The following is a 22933-nucleotide window of genomic DNA, read 5'->3' as shown; positions in this document are numbered from 1 at the left end:
GTAAATTTGACATTTTGTTTTTATGGACTTGAGCCCACTCACTTTTTGTAGAGGAGGATAGCGATGACAATGCAGATGATGAAGACTACAGCCAGGACAGGCCCCACCACCCAGATCAGACCATCACCTGCGTCGAAGGGCTGAGGGTCTGAATCTGGGGCAATTACTGGATCTGTGTAAGGACTGGCCACGTACATTTTCTGGGAAAATACAAAAAGTCTGTGTGAAACACTGGGAGCATCGTTGCTTTAGTTTGTCTATTTTAGTGATAACTGGACTTAACAAGCTTTTTCAGCAGTACAACAATAACCAGCAAATGAAGCTGCTCCCTGCCGTGAACGTCTCAGTGTTAATTCACATTCAATACAATAATTCTTCAAACAGAGAACCCCCAAACACCAAAAGGGGAGAATCCATTGCTCAACAAAAACATATTTGTTGAATTGTAGAGCTGTTGCAGTGAATTTCATTTGACTGAACTGGCAGTTCTGTAATTGTGACTGAGTTGCACATGACTGATTTTATGTGTATACGTGTGTGAGATTAGATTTGAAGTAAAGTACCTGGCTATACCAATGTTTGTATTGTTTTCATAATTAATGTAAACTGCAGTGAAGTTGCTTTTTATTACTTCTGAGGGACCTTTGAAGAGTATCCCTTGGGCGAAAACTATTCTTCATAAAAAACATTAAATAGAAAATAAAATCTATCCTAATTCAGCGTCTATATTTCTGTCTATACCAATTCAAAAGCACATACATGTACCAGCACCACAGCAGACAATAACTCTTTCATGCCACAGTCAGTAAACTGACTCTTTATTAGCAGTGGTGATGAAAGTACGCAAAGGTTATTGCCTTTTGCTTACAATGCTTTGACTGACGTGAACTTTATTGTTTTAGCAGTGAGGCCATATTGATTCCAATGTACAGTGACAGCCCGCAGGAAAGCAACACAAGCCGGGGTAGTGGTTCTAAATGCAGAGGGAAAAATAGATGTGACACGGTAGGTTTCATACCCCAGTAGTGGAGTTCAGCTCAGCCAGGATAAAGAAGACGTACTCCTGCCCGGGCTCTAGAGCTCGGTTCTCAAAGCCTCCATAGTCCAGCTGGTCCCCCAGGGTAAAGAAGGCTGGCAAGGTGGCAGGTGTGAAACGGGCAGTGATGTAAGCCCGGCGAAAGTCCACCTGCTTCTGCTGCCGAGAATCCCTCTGCCTTTGACTGATGTCTTTTAACAGCTAAAAGATGGAGAGAGAAGATAAATACAGAAATAGAGGGAATACACACAGATAAGAGAAACTAAATGTTACAGTAGCTATGACTAATGTTTAAACACTGACACAGAATTTAATTAAAGTGTTGCCAAGAGTACTTCGCGATGGGAGTGTGTGTGCGTCTGTCTGTGTTTATAGGTCTTTTCCTCCTTCCAGGCACGGATATCAGTGGGTGCTGTCATTGTTGTGGTTCTCACCTCCTCTAGGTCCATTTCATCCGGGCTCTTGAGGTGTCTGATGACACCGCGAGATCTCCTCAGCGGAACCACAACGACATACACATTCCTGTGAGAGCAGAAAAGGACAAACAACACAAAATCAGCTGCACTCACGCAACAGCAACCTATTTTTATGCTCCCTTGCCAACTTGCTGCTGCAGAGATTGCACCTTAGGTATCTGGGTAGGCAGGCAATGTTGTCATCGTTCCCAGCACCTTTGCCAAATGCAGTTATCTGATCTGAGCGCAGTATTTTGATGAAAGCCACGACTATTTCAAAAACAATTACAACATCTACAGCTGACTCTTCCAGTCTTACTTGACAGGAGTGCGGGTCTCCAGTGACGGCAGAATTATGGTGACGGTGGTTTCCGTTTCGCGGGTGTGGTCAATCTCAGGGCGGCGAATGACAATAGGTGGGGAGGTCTTGGCAGTGATGCGGTGGCGAAGGCCTCCCATGTTGCCCTCAGGAGCAGTGATCTTAAAGTCATAGTTGGTGTCGGGCTGAAGGTTCGGGATGACTGCCCTTTTCAGACGAGCATCTACCTCCATCTTCTGGCGGTTATACTCCACCTGGACAAATGATAAAAATGAGTCAAAAGCAAGCTGATGATAATATCATATTGGATGTTTATGTTAATACTAATACTAATACTAATACTTGATATTAGTGGCAGTCTAGATGAAAATCTTTTACAAAATTATTCATTTCTACTACACTGCTGCACTGTCAAAGCTATATATATATATATATATATATATATGACACCACACATGCACATGCACCAGCTGATGGACATACAGTGAAGCGATATGGATTACTGCTCTCTGGAAACTCCCAGGTGAGAAGAACACTTGTCCGAGTGGCCAGATTGACTGAAAAATTCCTTGGCACATCTGGGAGGCAAACAAATGAAAAAAAAAAAAACAAAAACACAGTCATTAATGATGAAGCTTTTTATTCACGTCACGGTCTCCTCCACTTTCCAACTGCAAACCTGTAGGAGTTGGGCAAACGTCAGTCAGATCAGTTACGGGGGAAGAATAAATGATGATTACTGTACGAGGATGGGCAGGCGATGAGGAGAGTGGATGGCAAGACAAATAAGTACAAATAACAGACAGACCGGCTGCAGGAATGTGTCATGCCACATTCACAGTGTAAGGTTGTGTTTGTTTGACTCTGAATTCAGCACGTCAGCAAAAGGCTTTGGAGAAGGTGGCTGTGGCGGTCTATCAGATAAAAAAAGCTTACCTGTAGATACAGCACCTGATGTCAGTTTTGACTTGACTTCAGACTTAACACTTACCTTGTGTAATAGAAACCGTATATCCAAGTCCTGTATTGACTTTTACCTGAGGGTTTGTGATAAGCAGTGCTCTTGAAGCAAACATCCATTAACATTCAGCCTGCTTCCACTGGTGGTGAGGGGAAGGTGATGAAGGTATAAGTGAGTGGAGTGGAGGAGGCTGAAGGGAACATTTGCGTTCTCCCTTGACTTTGTTGTTTCCCAGCTTCTCTGAGTTGCACTCGTAAGAGGTTGACCTGTAAGATCTGGCCCAGACTTCATTTAATTCACTGATTTGGATTAAAATCCACAGTAAGAGGCAGCAGAGAGCAGTGAAGCTGTACCAGTGCTTATGAGGTGTAGGGTGTTCCCAAGGCCTGAGGCCAGCCCTACCTGTTTCCAGGGCCAGGGTTTGACACACCAGAGGTGGGCTGAAGGGGCCTGGCCCTGCCTTGTTGTGGGCTCTGAGCTGCAACTCGTAGGTTGTGCTGTGGTTGAGACCGAGGATGATGCAGCTGGATTCACTTGCTGGCAGCGTGATTAGCTGTGGGGGAGCTGAGGGGGCAGGTGAGGGAGAGGGGCCAGGCTCAATAGAGGGTTTGGGGCCTGCAGCCTCTTTGTAAGCTACAGTGTACCCTGTTATGACACCATAGGACTCCTCAAGGGCAAGGGGCATCCAGGAAAATTGGAGAGAGCAGCAAGTGGCATTAACAAAGTCAGATATTTTGGGGTATCCCAAAGGTGGGAATATAGGAACTGTAATTTCCTGCTGCACTTCATCACCATAGCCTGCACGGCTCTTTGCAGAGAGGGCAAAGATATAGTTGGAGCCAGGGGAAAGGTTTCTGATGGTGAAGTTTTTCTCCCGGCTTGTGAAATCCACTGTGGTGTCTAAAGTGGTATTCTTCAGGCCAAACTGTAGGCGGTAGCCTTGGATTTCCACCTGGGCCCCCCGGGTACCAGAGGCTGAGTCAAAGCACCCCAGCGGAGGAGCCCACCGCACCACCACTGATGGACCTGATCCTGGACGCAACCAGAGGGAGGGGGGGCCGGGCACTACAAACAACACAGTAGGCAGGGGAAAATCACAATATATGTATATATATATATATGTGACATATATCATGGAAGAAGAATTAGAATTGATTTAGCAGTTTATTCACTGCTGCTCCTGGTGCAGCTTACTGGAAGATCAATGCTCAAGCATGTTACTAAATCCAGCGAACTGATTGTGTACTTGGCATGTGCTTACCAATCCCTAGAGTCTGCACCAGCTTGGATTTGCTGTGCGCTCCATCCCCTTTAGTGGTGTAGGCTGCCACCGAGACAGAGTACATCGTCTCTGCTTTCAGACCTCCCAAAATCAGTTCCTGTGGGGGAGACATGTAACGCCAAAGACTGCTAACTGCTTCTTTAAACATTACAGTAAACATGTGTTTTTACTCTCTATTTACTGTTATACATCAGCAAACAGTATTTAAATGTTACATAACAGCAGCTAATCAAAACAAATCTCTGGTAGAACAATAAGAATTTTATGACTCTTAAGGCTTGTGTAATGCACCCAGTGCATTACACAAGGCTGTAAGTATTAATAGTGGCTTCATTTATAATGAGAAGAGGATGGATGGTCTCCACTCACATACTGAGTCGAGTCATCCTCCTCCATCTTGTGCCACAGACAAGTCGCACCCCGCAGGCAGTAGAGACAGAGGAGAGTGAGTCAAAGAAGCAAAGAGGGGAGGGAGAAAGTTATAATAATAAAATAAATGAATAGAATTTCATCATCTACATATTCAGTTATGATGTCACCTGAGACTCGTCCAATAAGAGGTCTTTGATTCGCGGAAGGTTGCGCGATTCACCGCTCTCTGCAGGGCTGAAATGCACTTGGTAGCCTCGAATCTGGCCTTGTCGTAACCGTGGCAACACCGACCGCCAGGTGACCCGAAGTGCTGAGGAATTGAGCGGCTGGATATCTACCAGACGAGGAGCTGCACTGGGAACTGAACACACACACACATACACACGCTTACACACACACAAATGAGGACTTAATTAAGTGACCAGCAGTCTTGCCAGTAAATAATCAACTCATCATTCAATACTGTTTAGGTCAGAAATCTCAGGCTCTCATTCTTACCATCCTCATCGGTTCTGCACAGCACAGCTAGGCTGCTGAGTCCAGTCCCCTCTGTGGTGGATGCTGCCATGGTGATGTTGTACCAGCTCCACTTCTCTAGCCCCTCTACTATTGTTTGCCCCTGCTGGGCCGCGACGGGAAGTCCCTTCACCTCCTGGCCCTGACCTCCACCTCCCACCCCTGAGACTCTCTGGTATCTGAGCTCATAAACTGCCATATGGCCATTCTGGCCCTCCATTGGAGGTGGCCTCCAACTTACTTTCAGCGAGGTGGAGCTGGCACTTTCACAGGATACATCCTCGGGCGCAGCTGGGGACTCTGATTGGACAAAGGGCAAGGAGGGCATTTGGCAAAGTTAAGGAAGAGACCCCAGAGAATGGGATTGAAAAAGCAAGAAAAGGGAGAAACACAAGTAAAAGGGGTGGCGATAAGGATAAAAAAGGAAACAATGAGAGACGACTGTAAACTGAACTGAAAGAGATAACACAAACACAAACATGACTCAGTCAAAAGGAGAACAACCACATCATGTAAAAACATACTGTTAGGTTTACAGCCTAATGAAATAAACCAGAGACAAGAGTATTGACCCTGAGTCGACAATTTAATAATGCACAGGGAGTGCGTGCACCTGATACCCAATGATTATATTTTATGTTTTGGCTGTAGATAGTGACATGAAAAGATCCAGGTTTATGAATGAAGAACAGATAATCTCATTCTTTCAAACAGAGGGATGCACAGCTCACTGCACGGGGTCACAGACAAATATACACATTTCAAAACACCATAATCCTTGAGTCCTCCGGATAATAGAGTGGTCTGAGATTTTCCACTGCTGACTTGGAGGAGCACTTGGGTTTGACACAGGGAGGCAAAAACAAACTGAAACAGATATCGTGCAGCGTTGGAGGGATTGAAAAGACAGGTTAAAAGAAGGGAGGGAGGCACTCTGGTGGATATTGAAAGTCAGGCGAGAAAGATAAACTGGAGACAAGAATTGAATCAAGGTATCCTGGGACATTTACTCGAACAAACAAGAGCACAGGACTACACCCATACTCACACAACTTAGCCACCACATATGAGGCCTGGGTATAACTCAACCTATACTGCACACACACACACACACAAACACGACAAGCTTGGCTGAAGTGTCTGGGCTTGTGTGCAAGTTCAGGGGAGTATTGCATGTGTATATGTGTGTGAGTGTAATAGTCATAGCTGACAGGTTCAAGTATCTATCCACTCAGCCATACAGCCACAGTTCTGTTAGCCTTGGGGGACAATCTAGATGTGCACCAAAGCTTGGCGATAACAAAGCACACATAACCTCCTTGGGAAATAAATTCTGCTGCATGCAATAGTCTGCTTATCTTGCACCTTCCTATTTCTGAACCCCTCCCCCCGCCACCTCCTCTGATGTACATCCTTGTCTTGCTCACATTTTGGAAGCTGGGAGTGAATTGAGAGCAGCTACAAGCATTAAGCACATTATGCTCTAAAAATGAGCCGATTGTGAAAAGGCAGAATAAAACTTTGAGTCGAGAGTTGTGTGACTGCACAAAAAAAACTTACCGCTGAAGAGACGAAGCACCACCAGCTGCAGGACTCGAGACCGTTTTCTCGACCACAACTACTTTATCAATTCTTTTCCTTGCACCATTTTCCCTGTTATCTTTGCATTTTGTTCTTGAGAGCAGATATGAAATGACTTGATATGCTAGAGCAAAAATACTGTAACTTATTTGGTTCTTACTGGCTCTGAGTAATCATGAGATTTAAAAAAAAAAACCAAACAAACAAAAAAAAAAAATTGTAGAAAAAGGAGACAAGGGAGAGAATCCGCACTCAGCGTGGATAAAATACAGACTTACCTGTCAACATTGCAGGCCAGCCAACATCCTTTAAAGCTCCTCACGACTGGCTGCTAGCCAATAAGTGGCAGACAGTTTCGCCCTTTACAAGACATTAGACACTGATAGAGTGGAAAAAGTGAAAGGAAGGTGAAGAAAAGTAAGACTGAAACATTAATCGGTGCTCCATCTCCATCTGTCATGATGTTTTGGCTGCGTAAGAAAGCAAGAGGCTGAGCAGAAGAAGAAGGGCACAGGCTCAATGTGGATGGAAATGTGGAAGGGGGGGTGGGTTGGACAGTTTGCTTCATAAACGAGATAGATGGAGAGATGTGGACACGGTTCCCAGGTTCAGCAGGACAATGCACTTTGAGCTGTACATGTTTATAAACCACCAAGTATTTGCATGAAATGTGTGTTCAAGACTGAAATACAATACTATTAAAATTTGTGGGAAACGTGTGTGTGTGTGTGTGTGTGTCTGTGTGCATGCACACACTGTGCAAACCCAGTTAAATTGAGACGTACTGGCTTGTGACGTCCTCTGCACCAGTTCATTAGTGAAAGCGCCGATGCCTTTGTTTGAGATGGCGGCCAGAGAGAAGGAGTACTCCGTGTTCGCTTTCAGACCCTCCACTGTGTAAGAATTCCTCGGCCCGAAGGTCAGCTTCTCCTGTGAGAGGAGGACAGGATGAGAGGTGGGATGAGAGCAGAGAAGAAAGAGAAAGAGAGCCTCCACCAGAGACAGTGACTCCAGATGCTGAGGTTAAACTTTTAAACTTCTTTTTTTTTTTTTTTTTTTTTATATATCTCCTCTTATCCCTGTCTTGTTAAGACATCCATTTGGCTGACAGATTTATAAAAGGAGAATGAGAGGTCTTACCAAACTGCCAAACTTGACAGGTTTGTAGAGAAGTTCGTAGTTGACAATTCCCTCCTTGGTGTAAGCAGGTTCCCAGGTCAGCTCTATGCTCGTGTCTGTCACCCTGCCGACTTTAAACTTCCCCGGCTGGCCTGGGACTGAGGGGGACAGCAAAACACACAAAAATGTCTACAATATTTTTCTTCTGTCTTTCACATCGCCTCCATTGTTTGCTTGACTTGCAATAACAATAAAAGAATTGAATTGAATTGAATTCAGTTGAAAACCTGAGTGATGGGATCCCGCAACATGAGAAATAAATTTATCACAGCATCTGCTCTATGTAGACTAACACTATAACACTGATCTTTTCACAAACACAATATTTGTATCCACAGATCAGATTCTTTCAGATGTCTGTAAGTAATATGATCATCAGATGATCTAGGCCGCTCCTATTTGAAAAATGCCTTGAGATAACATATCCATTTTTTATTCCTCTTTATTCCATATTTTTTATTTATAGTACCAAAACTGTTCTTCACCTGCCTTATTTTTATGTATAGCTACTGACCCATAAATAACTAAACCCTTGTATTTTCTAGTATTTCACATATACTGGAAGGTCTGAAGCCTTTTCAAGAAATCTCTTGGCGTAACTCCTAAACAGAAATTTAAAACGCTAATGCCATCACAGATTTTAAATATTCATCTTTCTACCTCATAGAACCTGTATCCTCTCTGCACCTGTCACAGTGATGAGAGCCACACCGAGGCACTGACTACAAAAATTGCTGCAGTTCACTTATACATGAAAAGCTAAGGAGCTCTACTTAACTACTCAGCAAGCAAGATATATTTACATCTGACAGATGGGCACACACACACGCACACTGACCTCCAGGCATGACTTTAACATGGACCGGGTCTGAGAAGGGTCCATCTCCTACAGAGGTGAAGGCTAGGACCTGGATGGTGTAGGTTTCTGAAGTTATGAGGTTCTGAATGGTGGTGATCACGCTGTCTTGGACGTTATGAATCTGCCACTCATTCATAGGCCGGGATGGGTCCATGGTGTAGTACACACGATAACCTTTCACCTGCCCAGAAGCAGAGAGTGGCAAAAAGGTGTTTAGAGGGAGGCTGAGAGTTTTCTGAGATCTGGGCTTGCAATTAAAGTCATTGGTGACTTGGTTGCATAACGTGATCTTCTATCTAATCTCACGGTCCTGCATGCACGATAACACATAATACCATTTTCCAACACTTTCATCAGCTTTGAATTATTGTTTTACTTTAGTCCAGATGGCCTTGTGGATTTGTTGGTTCAGTGTTTGTTGGAGGTCACTGTTAGAAATTCATGTCCTCACGTCCCCTCGGGCTGTTATGCATTTGACCCTGATCAACAAACCTCACTTAAAGCTTGACAAAATCAGTTCTAATAAAAACTGAGTGCCCTTTTGATTGTATTGAATACGATATAATCACTGAAATCTCTCCTATGGGATTTATTTATGGGATGTTCAGAGTGTATGAAATCCTGCAGCTATGCCATTGCCCTTGCACTCCACCTCTAGCACCTTTCCTGTTATTACTCTTTAATATCTATAATCCCCATATGCTCCCAATTCAGTCTTGCACTTTTAAGAACCCCTTCTACAAGCAGGTAGGCTAGAAAAAGGAAATAGGTCTCATGGGAGTGCTCTTAACTTAGAGCGGACAGTCCAATTACCTTTTCTTTCTTTAGTGAGTGGGGAAAGCAGCTGGGGAATTACTGAAAGGAAATCAGTGGCAGGACACAATCCCTGCAAAGGACATGAACCTGCATACTTTCCAGTATGCAGGTTCATAAAACTCCCAGTGGCGACTTTTTTAAGGCTTTATTGTTTTAACCTCATATTGATCTTGGTGCAATTTTGAAAATGTTTTCTGTTGAAAGAGACGGCAAATTAAAGCATTAAGCTTCACTGAGAATTTTTGTTTTATATATGCGTTATGTTCCAAGCAGATTCCTCTTCTGTATTTGCTATAAATTATAAAAGCTGTCAAAGAAATTTGTGACCACTTGCATTTGCTTAGAAATACTTTATCCTATATTGGATGGAAGTTAATCGTAAATCATTGCCAAAATATCAGTTATGAGGTATATTCCTGCTCTGTCTTGGTGGTCAGCAATGACTTTTCGGTTTATATGCTGATATACTGCTTTAAATCTAGTCAATCATTTTAGGTGTCCACAAAGTGATAACACTTATTGAACACACAAAAATGCACCGCAATTAGATTGTGTAGAAACTCTTAAAGAATGAATTCAATTATGGGTAAAATATCAGATTAAATATTGAGCATCAGGGCAGTGAAAGGTTATACAGCATGTGCTCAGTTCCTCCTGGGAGATGGCTGCAGGTGCTCTTTGAATAAAGTTTATATATGAAAATGGAGTAAAAAGGTAAAATCTTGAACGGTGCCTGCAGCCAGTGGTGACTGAGGCAGTCAGAGGACTGTACTCCAGTGACAGGCTTTTGCTAACGTTGAGGACTCTATTTATAACGTTTTGACAGGAAAATACCAACAGCAAAAAGTGAGAAAATACATGTACACTCTTTTTGCTGGTAAGAGATGGATCACACAAAGCTGTGGCTGTCCTCATCCCACCTGTCCGTTGGGTTCCTCGGGCTCCTCCCATCGGACCATCATGGTGTTCTGGGAGATAATGTGAGCCTGGACGTTTCGGGGAGGGCTGGCTGGGGCCTGCTCTCCAGTCCGTGCCTCGACACGCGTAGAGGGTGGTCCCTGGCCAATGCTGTTGAAGGCTGAGACTCTGATTTCATACTCAGTGTTGGGATACAGTCCCCCAATGCTGTAGCGGGTGGTGGTGATGCTGTCCACAGTCTCGTATTTGCTGTCTGGCCCTTTGGCTCGGTATTGGATGATGTAGTAGGAAACAGGGTCAGGGTTGCCTGAGTCCCATGTGATGGTTACACTGGTGGCAGTGGTCTCTGTGACTATAGGTGTCCCAGGAGGCTTTGGCAAAGCTTCAAATTAGAGAGAGGAAAGAGGAAATCAAATATATAATTTTGTTTTATTCTCTTGATGCTTAATTGTCACATATAATAGCTGCATAGCTGCATTAAATTGTACATATTTATTTATTTAAACATTTTTGATTTGTTTTTTTTTTTTGTTTTTTTTTTTTTAGATTTAGTAAAATGCTTTCATACCATCACTATCATGCCGTTTATTTTAAGATATTTATATCCCCTTTGCTACTGGTTGGGTACTAACTTGACTTTAATAAAACTTGACAGAAATAAAACATAACCCCACTGGCAATTTGAGCTTTGAGTTTTTCTGAGAAGCACACATTTGGAAGTGATGGAAGAAACAAATGAAAAAAACAAAACAAATTGTTCAAACAATCAAACAAAAACAGGCACTTTTTTCAGATCCCTTTCCCACCCGATGAGGCCCATTGTATGAGATCATCCCTTACTTTTGACTAAGACCTGAGCAGTGGCTTCAATGATGCCCAAGCTACTCATAGCCACGCAAGTGTAGTTTGCAGACTCCCGGACACCATTGAGTTCCAGCACGTTCCGGCCAATTGGCATTTCATCCTCTGGGGTTAGATCCTCACTGCCCAGCATCCACTTGACATAAGGCATGGGTGAACCCACGGCCACACAGGTGATGTTTACGCTCCCTCCCGGCATGATCTCATGGTTGGAGGGGAGGATGGAGAAACGAGGAGGCACACGGCGCACTGGGAAAGGAGGAGAGTTGGGGTAGAAGAGGAGGGGGATGGGGGGTGTGGGGGAGTATGGGGCGGGGCGGGGCGGGGGGGAGGGGTTTAGGGCAAGGTGGGAGAGGAGAAAAGTGGGGAGGGGAGTGAGGAGAAGAAAGGCGGAGAGAGAGAGAAGGACGAAGGGAGGGAGTAAGGGGGAGAGAATCAGAGAGAGAAAGAGAGAGAGAGACCAAGACAAAGCAAGAAGTAGGTTGAGAGAGAAAGTGAGGGCAAGAAGGAATAAAGAAAGAAGAAGAGAGGAGAGGAGAGGTAACAGGAAGGGGGAGAATGAACTTCAGGGTTTTTACAGAAAATTACAAAGGGATATTTCAAGTTTAGTCCCAATTACTTTATGGTACTGATGATTTCAACAGAAAGACAAAAATCTTGTGTTGAGCTCAACCAATCAGAGTGAGCTGCCTACTTAAAATAATATAGTGACAAACTCTTGAGTACCATTTCAACCAGGACATGACACCTATAATCAGTTTCTCTTCAGAAAAAAAATTATTGAATCTGGTTTCCATCCAGTCAGAAATAAAATTTGGGAATTTTGAATTATGATAATCATGTTATTATCATATTTCCCCTTTAAGTAACGACTGATAATGTTCAACTTAACCACAAATTTCAGTTTCAGTTATTTAGCTATCTGAATGAAGAGCTTCTCTAGTAGATTTTTAGAATTATGTGTATACAGATCATGGGAAGCAGATCAATATGCTCAGCCTGCTGTGTCTTCCTGAGAAGAACAAGAGACCTGGCAAATTATATCCAATTCAGCATTTGTTGGAGCTTGGTTGACTATATATTAGGGAGGGATAACAGCGAGAGACTGAAATCATAGGTTGCACTTGCATGCCTGGGCGACTCAAGAGGGATAAAATGGTGGAGAAAACACAAAGAAGAGAACGAAGAACTGAAGACTGAGAGGGAGACAGAGAGAAGCAAGACATAAGAGCAGAGCCACTGGAGAGACAGTTAGAGGGATAGAGGAAGCATTAAAGAGAGAAAGACAGAGACAGAGAGAAAGAGAGAGGCAGCTCTGCTTCTCTTCCAGACAATGACAGGCAATGTAGCAAAGGACAGCCACATTGTACATCAAGATACTGTACAATACATAGGATTCATAACTGATACAGTGTGTAGTCAAATGAATTGGAAATGTGGACAAGAGTGGATTGAGGGATCTAATAAGGTGTTGTGGGAATTACAGAGTGATTATTGGACACATTGAATAAAGAACACCAAGACAGCATGACAGAGGCAGAACAAGAGAGAACGAGTGCGAGCAAAAAGAGAGATATGTGAGGTAGTATGTGCATGTTTATAAGTTAATAAACTTATGTACATGTGTCTGTCGCTCCTACACATCAGGGTGCAGACAGAATGCAGAAGAAGAAGAGAAAAAAGGGGAAGGGACAGGAGGGGAAAAGACAGGGAAGTGGAGATAAAGAGAGGATTAGAAGAGGGTTTTGGGGAAGGAGGGAAAAGGGAGAAGATAAGAGGAGCGAGGAAGAAGAAAACACATGGATCTATTTAAAAACACGGCTATATACCAGAGTCAGGCCCATTCAGAAAGTAGGTGCTTAAAATTAAGAGAAGAAATAAAGAAAAAAAGTAGAGAAGTAGAGATCGTATGTTGAAGGAACATTGAAAAAGAGGATACCCCGGGATCACAACACAGGAAACAGAAAGAAACGAAGAGAGTAACGGACAAACATCTCTGGATGACAGGAGAGAATGAGAGGGAAGGCAGACAGAGAGCAGAAACATTGTCCATAAACTCTGCTAAACTCAACAAGCTCATACGTGACATTTAAAAATGTTCCGAAAATATGTAAAAAAAAAAATATTACTGTCTAACCCTACAGTAGTAAATCAATGAAAATGAATGGTCTTATCTAGATCATTTGCAAATCCGCCAGTAATTTTAATATTAAATATATGAAATAAAAATAAAAATGAAATAAAATAGATATTGATAGATTTGCGGCATAACCTCCACTCCTTAATGTGTAACATCATTACTTGGAATCTTCATGGGCCACATCCCCCTACTCAAAGAATCTAGAGACAGTTGGATAGAAGTTAATATTTTTGCATGATTTCAACAAAAAAAAAAAAAAGAAGAAGAAGAAGAAGAAGAAGAAGAAGAAAAAAAAGAAGAATTGTTGCCGTGACGTGACTATCATTTCATGAATAACAGATAAAGTGCAAAGCATTTGGAATACTTGGGGGGGAGGGGGGGGGGGGGGGGGGGGGGGTGTAAGATACCCAGAATTGGATACAGAAGTTGAAGACAAGAAAGAGACAGAGAGACAAAAACAGGTAGATCTGTTAGAAACAGACATGATTATGCAGGCATCTCCTCATCTGAGCATGCTGGAGACAGACAAGGACAGACAAACAGACAGACCGCATCCATGACAGCTACATGCAGAAGACAGACACTGCGGGTGCAATGCAGCATGACAGTAGTTATCAGTTTAATTAGTTATTTTAGACCTAGCAGTACAACAAAACTGACTAAAAGGATTGTTAATTAAGCAAACTATGGATTAGTTTGGTGAAATGAGCAACAGCAAGATGGATGTGAAGCCTCAAGATGGATGGTTATGTGATCTGAAATATGAGCAATGTGAGAAGTTCCAAAAGATAGCGCATAAAGACAAAAGGTTCAAGAATCCATCACTGAGACAAAGCCCAGGACTTCACAATAAAGTGAGCTCATAACAAGGGATAATCCTTCACATGCTCAGAGAGGCTGCAGCTTAAAGTTAATCGAGCCAGTCTGCATGATTCCCCTCCATTTTCTATACAGTTTGTGAGAGCCACAAGCCTCAATCTTTATTAGTGGAGCTATCATTAGGCCCGTCCTCTGCAGGGAGTCTGGAGGCTACAGACTGGGGAAACCTTGGCACAGCCATAAGGATTACTGCTGTATCGTAGCAAAGCTAAATACCCATCCAGGCATGTCACTGAGCTGACATTTACACAGCACCACCCTGTCTGTCTCAAGGACGGGACTTTAATAAGCTCCTGTAATAAGGGGGAATCATTAATATCTCCCCGATATCTGAAAATGTTAATGAAGGTGATTCATTTTGTTACAGTCAGTAATAAAGTCGGACACAGCAGAGGTTATGTTTCAGCCGAATTAGCATATAGCTATACCTGCAAGTATGCTGGGAATGACAGGATGATTATCATACTAGGGTGGAAGTACTCAGATAGCTTTCTTAAATATACCGTGAAGTAAAAAATACCACATTACAAACAGAAATGATTCATATTAAAATACTTGCAAAATGTACTTTAGGTGAAACTAAACTTTAGGCAGCAATTGTGATAATGCTAATAGCTAAACTTAACAAAAAATTTGTACAAATTATAATGCTGTTTGACTTATCCAGAAATATTCTCAGTATATATATATATATATATATATATATATATATATATATATACACTCGGTATATTACATAGTAATAGCAGGCTGCACTAACAAGGTACATTAGCTATAGTGCAATGAACAAGTGGGTAGCAGGGTGAGTAATGCTATAGCAGTAAAATCTTAAAGCAAGGGTGAATTTTATTGATTAATTAATCTTTCAATTAATTTTGATTATTTTGTTCAAAGCAAGCAAATGACATTTTAAAAAGAGTTGCTTCAAAATATCAAAAGTAAAAGCATTTAATGTGGCAAAAATAAGATATTTCTACCTCGATGGGAGGATGAAAAAATTTGAAGAATAATATTAAATGCCAAAAACTCGTGAAATGAAATCTTTCCTTAAATAGAGCATGAGTGAATGCACTTAGTCCTGTTACATCAATGGGGATGGTATGGATTCTGTGCCATCTTGAGTTTTCGTCATGAATCTGAACAGGTAGTCGATTTGTCTCCTACAAACCTGCACAGCATAGCTTCACAGCAGAAAAACACGCACAAGTGTGGACTGCAAGTGCAAGATTTCCACTCAATGCAACAAATGCAGATTCGGAGCAGACGTGATAACATGGGGCACAATGATGAATGTGATGTTCCAAAAGTGAAAAAATAAATGCACAAATGAAATAAATAAAATAACAGTAGCAAGACGTGACAACACTGCAAGTTCAATAATACCACTGTCCGAGCATATAAACAGGCGTAAACACACACTGTGCCATGCTCTGATGTCAGTCAGTCAACAGACATGCATGTGGTGCTCCTTTCTCTTTCTCTCTCACTCCTTCCATGCAAACATCGCCTCTTTTTAATCTTCCAATTCTTGGGTCTCCATGACAACAAGATCATACCATGCAGAAAACATTGATCGGGGAGTGAAGGCAATACCAAGGGTTCTGCACACAAGGCCTCACAATGCAGTCAATGCACTCTGCTGCGTAGGCACATCACTTCATCATCGTAGCAGCTTTAGAGAAATCAACTCTCTCCATTTTGGAGACAAAAACCATTTCACTTCAGATCTACTTCGGTGTCCTTTAAATGATTTTCAGTTTTTTATTTCATTTTTTTTATTTTTGTTTCTCTCTGTTTCAATAAGTGAATCTTTCTGAAACAAAGGAGTAACAAAAGAAAAGAAAGAGCACACCAACCTTCTCGAAGCTCTGAGGGATGGAAGGGGGTTGATGCAGAACACAATGACGTGAGGGGGGGGGAGAGAGAGAACGGGGAAACACAGAGAGAATAAAAACGGCCAGCGCAAACCCACCCGCTCCACCGAAAACACACACGCGCACACACGCTCGCACACACACACACACACACACACACACACAACAACCACACTAACCCTCACACATCGCAAACACACTCTCTGATATCCCACTTAACATAGAAGATAGAAATTGTAATTCTAAATATTGGTGGTGGTCTTTCAGCACCTACTGCCCTGAAGCTACACAGGGATTATGTGGGCACACGTGCGGAAAACATATTTAACAATGAAGTATAGCATTTATGTTATAGTATTTATTTATTTTTTTTGGTAATTCAATTCACTTCAATTATCAATCAAATCTATGCATCCTTTGTGCAGCTTTTTCCTCTAAATCTGCCTTTAGCACAGAAACCATTTTAGTAGACAGATCAGTGATGTTTCCATGCAGTTAAACCAAGGTGTGCTCCCAACTTCATGTTCAGCTCATTTCTGCTTTAGGAGCTCACACCAGGGTTTAAGGTGGACTTGTTAAAGGTGGTTGTGAGAATACCAAACAACAGGGTCAACATGTGTTGTAGACAATGGATGGGTTAGTAGAACTGTTTAAGAGCACAGTTACAGAGAAGAAATAGCTCCGTTAATCCCATGAGCACCTTAACAGTCGGGATTTCTGAATGTTGTCTCTGCAGATGTGTGCGCACGTGCGCGTGTGTTCTGTGTTCAGGTCCTACCTCTCACGTATAGGTTTGCGGGGGAGGAGTAGCGCACGCCTTGAGAGTTGGTGGCCACGCACTCGTACTTCCCTTGGTCTGTTTCCTCGCTGTTCTCAATCTGTAATGCTCCTGCAGAAGAAAACAAGGACAGATGTTCAGCCGAGTTTCAAGAAAAACAGTTAAGGCTTCCTTCGCATCCTCTGCTTTTCATCGTGAAATATTTGTCCCTTGGTATTTTTCTGACTCTGCCGACTCTCCTCTATTACTAAAATAACCAGTTGAGTCAACATTGCTATTTCTGCACCACCTGCATGAGCAATGCTTTCATAGAGTTGTTTTTACTTCATGTTTTCTCATCTCCCCTTTGTCTTTTCTCCTCCAAATAAAAAGGGAATAGAAACGACAACTCAAAATCTAGAAATTCCATCCAAAAAGTTTGTGAGCCAAAAGGAAGTGTTAAAAATGGCTTTTTATAAACTTCGATGATACTTTAGAGGTTTATGTTTTATACCTCTACATAAGCGAGTGATTTCTCTCCTGCAGCAGACTCACTGCTGCCATGAAGAAAACTTACTTCTATCTTGGCAGTTAACAGGCAGCAGCTCTACAGCTCTACCATGCAGCAGCAGCAACCCAACAATGCTCTTCAACTCAACTTGTGTCTTTTACTTGCTCTGTTTTTATCTTCACTCTGATAAACAGTGTCTCCCTAAATGTGCTATAATTACACACAGCGCTCGTCAGGCATTCATTTGTTTCTTGTTTCACAGGGTGCTATTCCTACTGCTTGTTTTGCCTTTTGAACTATCAGCAGTGATTTTCTTTTTTTTTTTTCACCCTTTCCTCTTTTTGCTCTTTTCGTCTGCTCTGTCACATTTATCTCATGTGAAATTGACATTGACGTGGAGCCTGAGGAAGAAGCAGAAATCCATGGATTACACTGTTGTATTGACCGGAAAAGTGAAAGACACAGCTCAAAATGCACACAAGACATATGTTATGAGGAAGAGAACTACACATTCAAATACACATTCAATTTTACACACACATACAGAGAGAGAGAGAGAGAGAGAGAGAGAGAGAGAGCTAGTTCCACTCTGATATAAAGCACGATGTTTTGTATTATATCTCCTGTGAGACTGCTAAAAAGCATCTGGCTTGTAAAAGATGCATGGAGATATGTAGACAAATAGACTATACAATATGCTCTGCACTTGTAATAATTTTTCAGACAAGTCAACATAAAAATACTCTGTTACAATTAATCAAGTCATAAATGGTGATATCTAAAATTCAAGATAATTAGAATTTTAACTTTTAAAAATTTACAATGATACATTAAAACATTAGAGGCATTTACATTTTTGAGCTGGATAATGTAGATGCTATATTCAACAGGCAAACGTTCAAATTCATCCCCACTGAAAATCACTGCCAAAAAAATGCTACCCAAACTACCCATAAAAAAAATAAATAATAATAATAAAAAAATTTAACTTTACATTTGCAGTTTAATGTACATGCAAATCTTCCATCTTCCACCACTGGCTACACATACCCATGCCTTATCCTGATGGAAAAGAAGGCTTTTACTTATTTAAGTTTAAAAACACGCTCCACAGAGACAGTGTGTGTCTATGTGTGTGTGGGATTCTCTGAACGCTCCTATAGCTGATCAGTCAACATAAAAGTGAAACGTCTTTTTGGGCTCAGAGGAGGAAAAGTTTGAGTCATTACAGTGAACTGGGGCACAATATGCGTTTTGTGTTTTTGAGTGTGTGTAGTGAGCTGTGGAGGCCCAGCGAGCTGAGGCTGTCATCCATTTGCTTCTGTCTTCTGCAGTTATGTGAAAGGAAAACAGCTCCTGCCCTCCTCTGTCTCTCTATTTTTCCATCTTTCATTTCCCCGCAGTACAGGGCAGAGTTGGGAGATAAACAGGAATAAATTATCTGCTCTACAAGCCGAGCCTTCCCTTCAGGAGGAAGTGGAGGCAGAAGGAGAAGTGGGAGAAAGATGGAGCTGAGGAGAGATGGGGCTGGACAGGTGGAACTCCAGAAACAAGAACTCATCTGACAGCTGGAAACAGCTCATATGGCTAACCATCAGCACAAATTTGAAGTTGGCAATTGAAATCTACTCTCATGCAAAACAAGACGTTTCCATACATAGAGAAGGACAGGTGTTCTGTGTATATGCACATGGAAAGGTCAGGACACATACACATAAAAGCACGAGGTAGATGCATAATTGGCAATGAACAAACTTAATCACAGTAAGTGTGGAAAAGCGGGATGAAAAGCAATACGAAGGGAAAGTGAAAGATAAGAGAGGAGCAGAGCAGTTTGTTAGTGAGTCTGAAAGCTGCTGACAGACCCAGAATGAGATGTGACTTCAGTAAATTGAACCACTGAGAAATCGTGGACGGTGTATTATGTCCACTGGGCTGAGACTCAGCCGATCAGATGACAATAGATATTGTTAACCGGATAGCTGCGCCAGAACTTCTAGGTCAGACAGATCACCTGGACTCCAGTCTCCCACGAGCCCAAACATCAACATGTAACATTACCAACAATCGAGAAAAATGCTATCTATCTCTGTAATCACAACACATCAGCTTAACTGCATTAAAAATAGCCTTTTGGTATCAAATGAAGAATGACGCATGAAGCATTCATTTCCACGATGGTTATAATTCAAGCTTCTTTTTTTTTTTTTTTTTTTTTGAATGTTCCTAAAAAGTGGAGCTAAAAATATAAAAGGCATGACAAGACATGATTTTCAAAGCAAGTCAGGTCTTGAGTAGGAAGTGTAATGGATATATTGATGTTGACCTCAAGTTATCTATTATTCAGTCGTTAGAAAACTAATTATCATTTAAGTCATTTTTTTTAAGAAAAATATCCTTCACATGAGACAAACCATTTGTTTCTTTATCTGTCATATCCTAATTTTTCAATCAAATTTAATTGAAATATGTTTTTGAAATATCCTTCTGTCCAACAGACAAACAAACAAACGATCCTTCAAAAAAAAAAACTAGAGTCAGACCTAATTCTGAGGGACGCCTGTTAAGTGAAAAAAGTACTCATAGTTATATATATTTGTTTTAGAAATCTGCTGTGGTCATTCAAAACATTGCCCTTATCTTCAGAGCTGAAACAAATATCTTTATCTTGACATCATGTCTCTGTTTAGCTTTCGATAAAAGTGGCCTAATATGTGAGCACCATCTTAACTATAACCTTTGATCAGATCCAAGTTCTTAGCCAAGACAGGACTATCTATTACCAAATAGTCCAGGTCACGGTCCATATTGCACGCCATCTGTTAGAGTTTAGTTCTGCAGGGGCTTTTAAGTGCTTAGGTAAATTCTCCAGATCTCAGTCCTGAATGTCAGAAAGAGACAGATAGCTCGTCATAGTTCACCTCATGCACATCTAAACTGGTGCAGCAGATGGCACAGAAAAATAGAGAGATGCCTTGGTGGAGGTATGAAGATGTCAGGAAAAGTTCAACTCTATACTGCACCATATGCTTCTACCCTCAGGAAAGTGATGGTGTGTGTGTGTGTGTGTGTGTGCGCAGGTTTTATGTAGGTGTATACACATGGAGTTCACGACTGTTGATGGCCAGTTACCTGCAGTGGGAAGACACTATAGATGATGGATACTTATGGGCTGTGAAACGACTAAGAGTCATCCTTTGTGGGATCTGAGCACTGTGTTTCTCATATCATTTTTCATTCTGACCCGCATGGGCCATAAAAATATTTCCAACACCCAACACAGAAAGAAAAGAGGAGACAGAGGGAAAACAGTCTTTGTGGCTCACTGGCTGTGATCCAACAGGAGCTGGAAGACATCCACTAAAGCAGATACTCAGCTGATTCATGGAGGCACCTTGCTTGGAAGGTGCTCCCATTAAAAAGATCTTAAAGCAAGTGTTTCATCCATAACACATCTTGGTGCTATTTTGTGCCGAGCTCACTTGTAATTGATTTCCTCCAAGTCATTTCACTGCTGTGTTTGGTTCATTATGGAGTGCATTTTATTGTTCCGCTTTGTGATGCTTTGTGTGATTCAAATCCTATTACACTCTCTGGGGAATTGCACTGAGCGCATTTGTCGTGTTGCTGTTTCATTGATGTGATCTGTGGACAAACATACTGTACCGGTGAATCAGTGTCACATATGTGTGTGTGAGACACCCTATAAAGAAAACAAAAACAAGTCTCCACTACGCTCTGTATTATGGAACATATACTTGGAGGGAGACGAGTATGAAAACCTTCATGTAAAGGTTTGACAGATTTTTTTTTTTGATTTTTTTTTGTGTTATTCTGCAGTTCCACAGAAACCAACACATTTTCAGAAATGATCAGTAAAGAATGGGAAAGTATTATCATATTGTCTGTTGAAACTACGGACCTGCGTTCACTACACTTGTTTTACTTACACGTGTTTCTGATGAGTCCAATGGACACATTTAAAAGTTGCTCCAACACCAGAATTTTGCACTAAGGCAGTTACACATTAGGTCCTATATATCTCACAGAGTTATGTTTTTGGACAACAGTCACCCAAAGGGAGTCACACTAGAGAGAGGTATGAGATCTAAAACAGCTCTTTGCAGAGAAAGAGCTACAGCTCAGATTTTAAATGATCTTAATGTTCTCAAATTATGGTCAACTATGTTTTGAGCTTGGAAATCGATGTTCAAAATAAAGTTTGTGGTTGAAACTAATTATTTGTATATTTGAATCTTCTCAGCCACATGTGACCATAGAGATGTGGAATCAGACTGTATTGTGCCGATATTTCTTTTTTTCCCCCTTTACAAAGCCAAAACACAATTTTATAATATAATGTTTTTGTCGGATACAAAAAAAAAAAAGTAACAGTAGCCCTATAACCCTCTGCTGCTTCAGTATTGTGGGCATTTTCCAATTGTAAGCTCAACATCCATAACAGCTTACTCTCACCTTTTCCCTTTTAAAAGGTAGTGAAATACTATAATACAGCTAGTAGTTCTACCCTGTTATACAAGACAATTTCCACATCCTTTGCTTTTCTCTTTTTGCCAGAGACACATACAAAACTTGAAATGCAGCCATCAACTGCAGATCGAACCCCTTCAGTTACAGGTGTTTCAGGTTTTTCAGCTGGCTGAAGGTGGTGTTTGTGTTCATCCGCAAGCTAACAGTAGGTACTGAAATCTGCAGTTGTCGTTTCACCTGGCAAAATCAACACCTATGGCTGAAGAGTTGTTTTTTGTCTACCTCCGTGGGCTGTGAAATCAGAGACATGTTTTTTCCAAAAATAACCAAAAATGTGATTTATGTGTTCGTCTGGGTGAGAGTGGAAAGTCGGAACTGCAGCAGCAAAAAAAGTGAGCTTTGTGAACGGTCACCTCTTGAAGATATTCAAATTAATTTTTCTGTGTGTTCTTGCACGCACGCACACACACACACACAAACACAGATGCATATATATGTATATATGTGTGTGTGTGTGTGTGTGTGTGCGTGTTTAACAAGCATAAGGGCAAACTCTGCAGGTGGAGACAAACACAGTGTTGACAGAGGGCAGTAGTGATCAGTGAAGGATATTGGCTGACAGCAGGGAGATATCAGAGCTGGCAGGACAGAGGAGGACGGCGAATATGGATGAAGCAACAACAAAATGGTTTCGCCTCACCATCACTTTCATTCCCCCTGAGGGTGGCTGAGTGAGAATGGCTAAGAAAATCCGTGTCTGCCTACTCCAGAAGACACTGTATCATCTATACAGAGCAGCATAAACAAAGCTGAACAAACTGTCTTAAGCGCAAGATGTGATTCTTCTGTATTCATCCCTCGATCTGTCTGTTTGCACAGACACACTTTTGCTTGTCTCCCTTGCAGCCGAAAGCTCCCCTCCTCTTTCTGTCTCTGGTAATGTGACTTTACATTCACATTTTAAGAAGCCAAGCTCATTTCACACAATTTCAGACTGGGTGGGTCAAAAGATAAGAGGAGCATCAGTTAAAGGCCTGATGTGAAGAAACTCTTGTCTTTCTATTGATTTTTAAATTTAGCAAAGATGGTTGCGTTGAGATAGATAGATTATTATATTAAGCCTTAA

General features: G+C 41.7%; 1 protein-coding gene across 2 annotated transcripts in view; it reads right to left on the bottom strand.

Annotated features, from left to right (window-relative positions):
- Positions 1-22933, bottom strand: part of ptprsb (protein tyrosine phosphatase receptor type Sb) — a 60036-nt gene that overhangs the window by 9623 nt on the left and 27480 nt on the right. The window contains exons 6-23 of one of the 2 annotated variants that reach the window (XM_029525440.1): positions 20638-20662; positions 16827-16939; positions 16031-16042; positions 11135-11404; positions 10297-10676; positions 8540-8741; positions 7663-7799; positions 7308-7452; positions 4924-5241; positions 4593-4786; positions 4423-4449; positions 4033-4150; positions 3174-3836; positions 2294-2388; positions 1811-2058; positions 1471-1558; positions 1019-1237; positions 43-200 (exon numbers count right to left, since the gene is read on the bottom strand). In XM_029525440.1, coding sequence (XP_029381300.1) covers positions 43-200; positions 1019-1237; positions 1471-1558; positions 1811-2058; positions 2294-2388; positions 3174-3836; positions 4033-4150; positions 4423-4449; positions 4593-4786; positions 4924-5241; positions 7308-7452; positions 7663-7799; positions 8540-8741; positions 10297-10676; positions 11135-11404; positions 16031-16042; positions 16827-16939; positions 20638-20662 — 3412 coding nt within the window. Of the gene's footprint in view, positions 1-42; positions 201-1018; positions 1238-1470; positions 1559-1810; positions 2065-2293; positions 2389-3173; positions 3837-4032; positions 4151-4422; positions 4450-4592; positions 4787-4923; positions 5242-7307; positions 7453-7662; positions 7800-8539; positions 8742-10296; positions 10677-11134; positions 11405-12776; positions 12792-16030; positions 16043-16826; positions 16940-20637; positions 20663-22933 lie in introns of both variants that reach the window. The other variant, XM_029525441.1, reaches the window with a different exon arrangement.

This window comes from Echeneis naucrates, chromosome 17 (assembly GCF_900963305.1).
Source record: "Echeneis naucrates chromosome 17, fEcheNa1.1, whole genome shotgun sequence".
NCBI classification, from domain to species: Eukaryota; Metazoa; Chordata; class Actinopteri; order Carangiformes; family Echeneidae; genus Echeneis; species Echeneis naucrates.
Note: the sequence above shows the minus strand (reverse complement) of the source record. Positions and strands in the feature narration are given on the sequence as shown.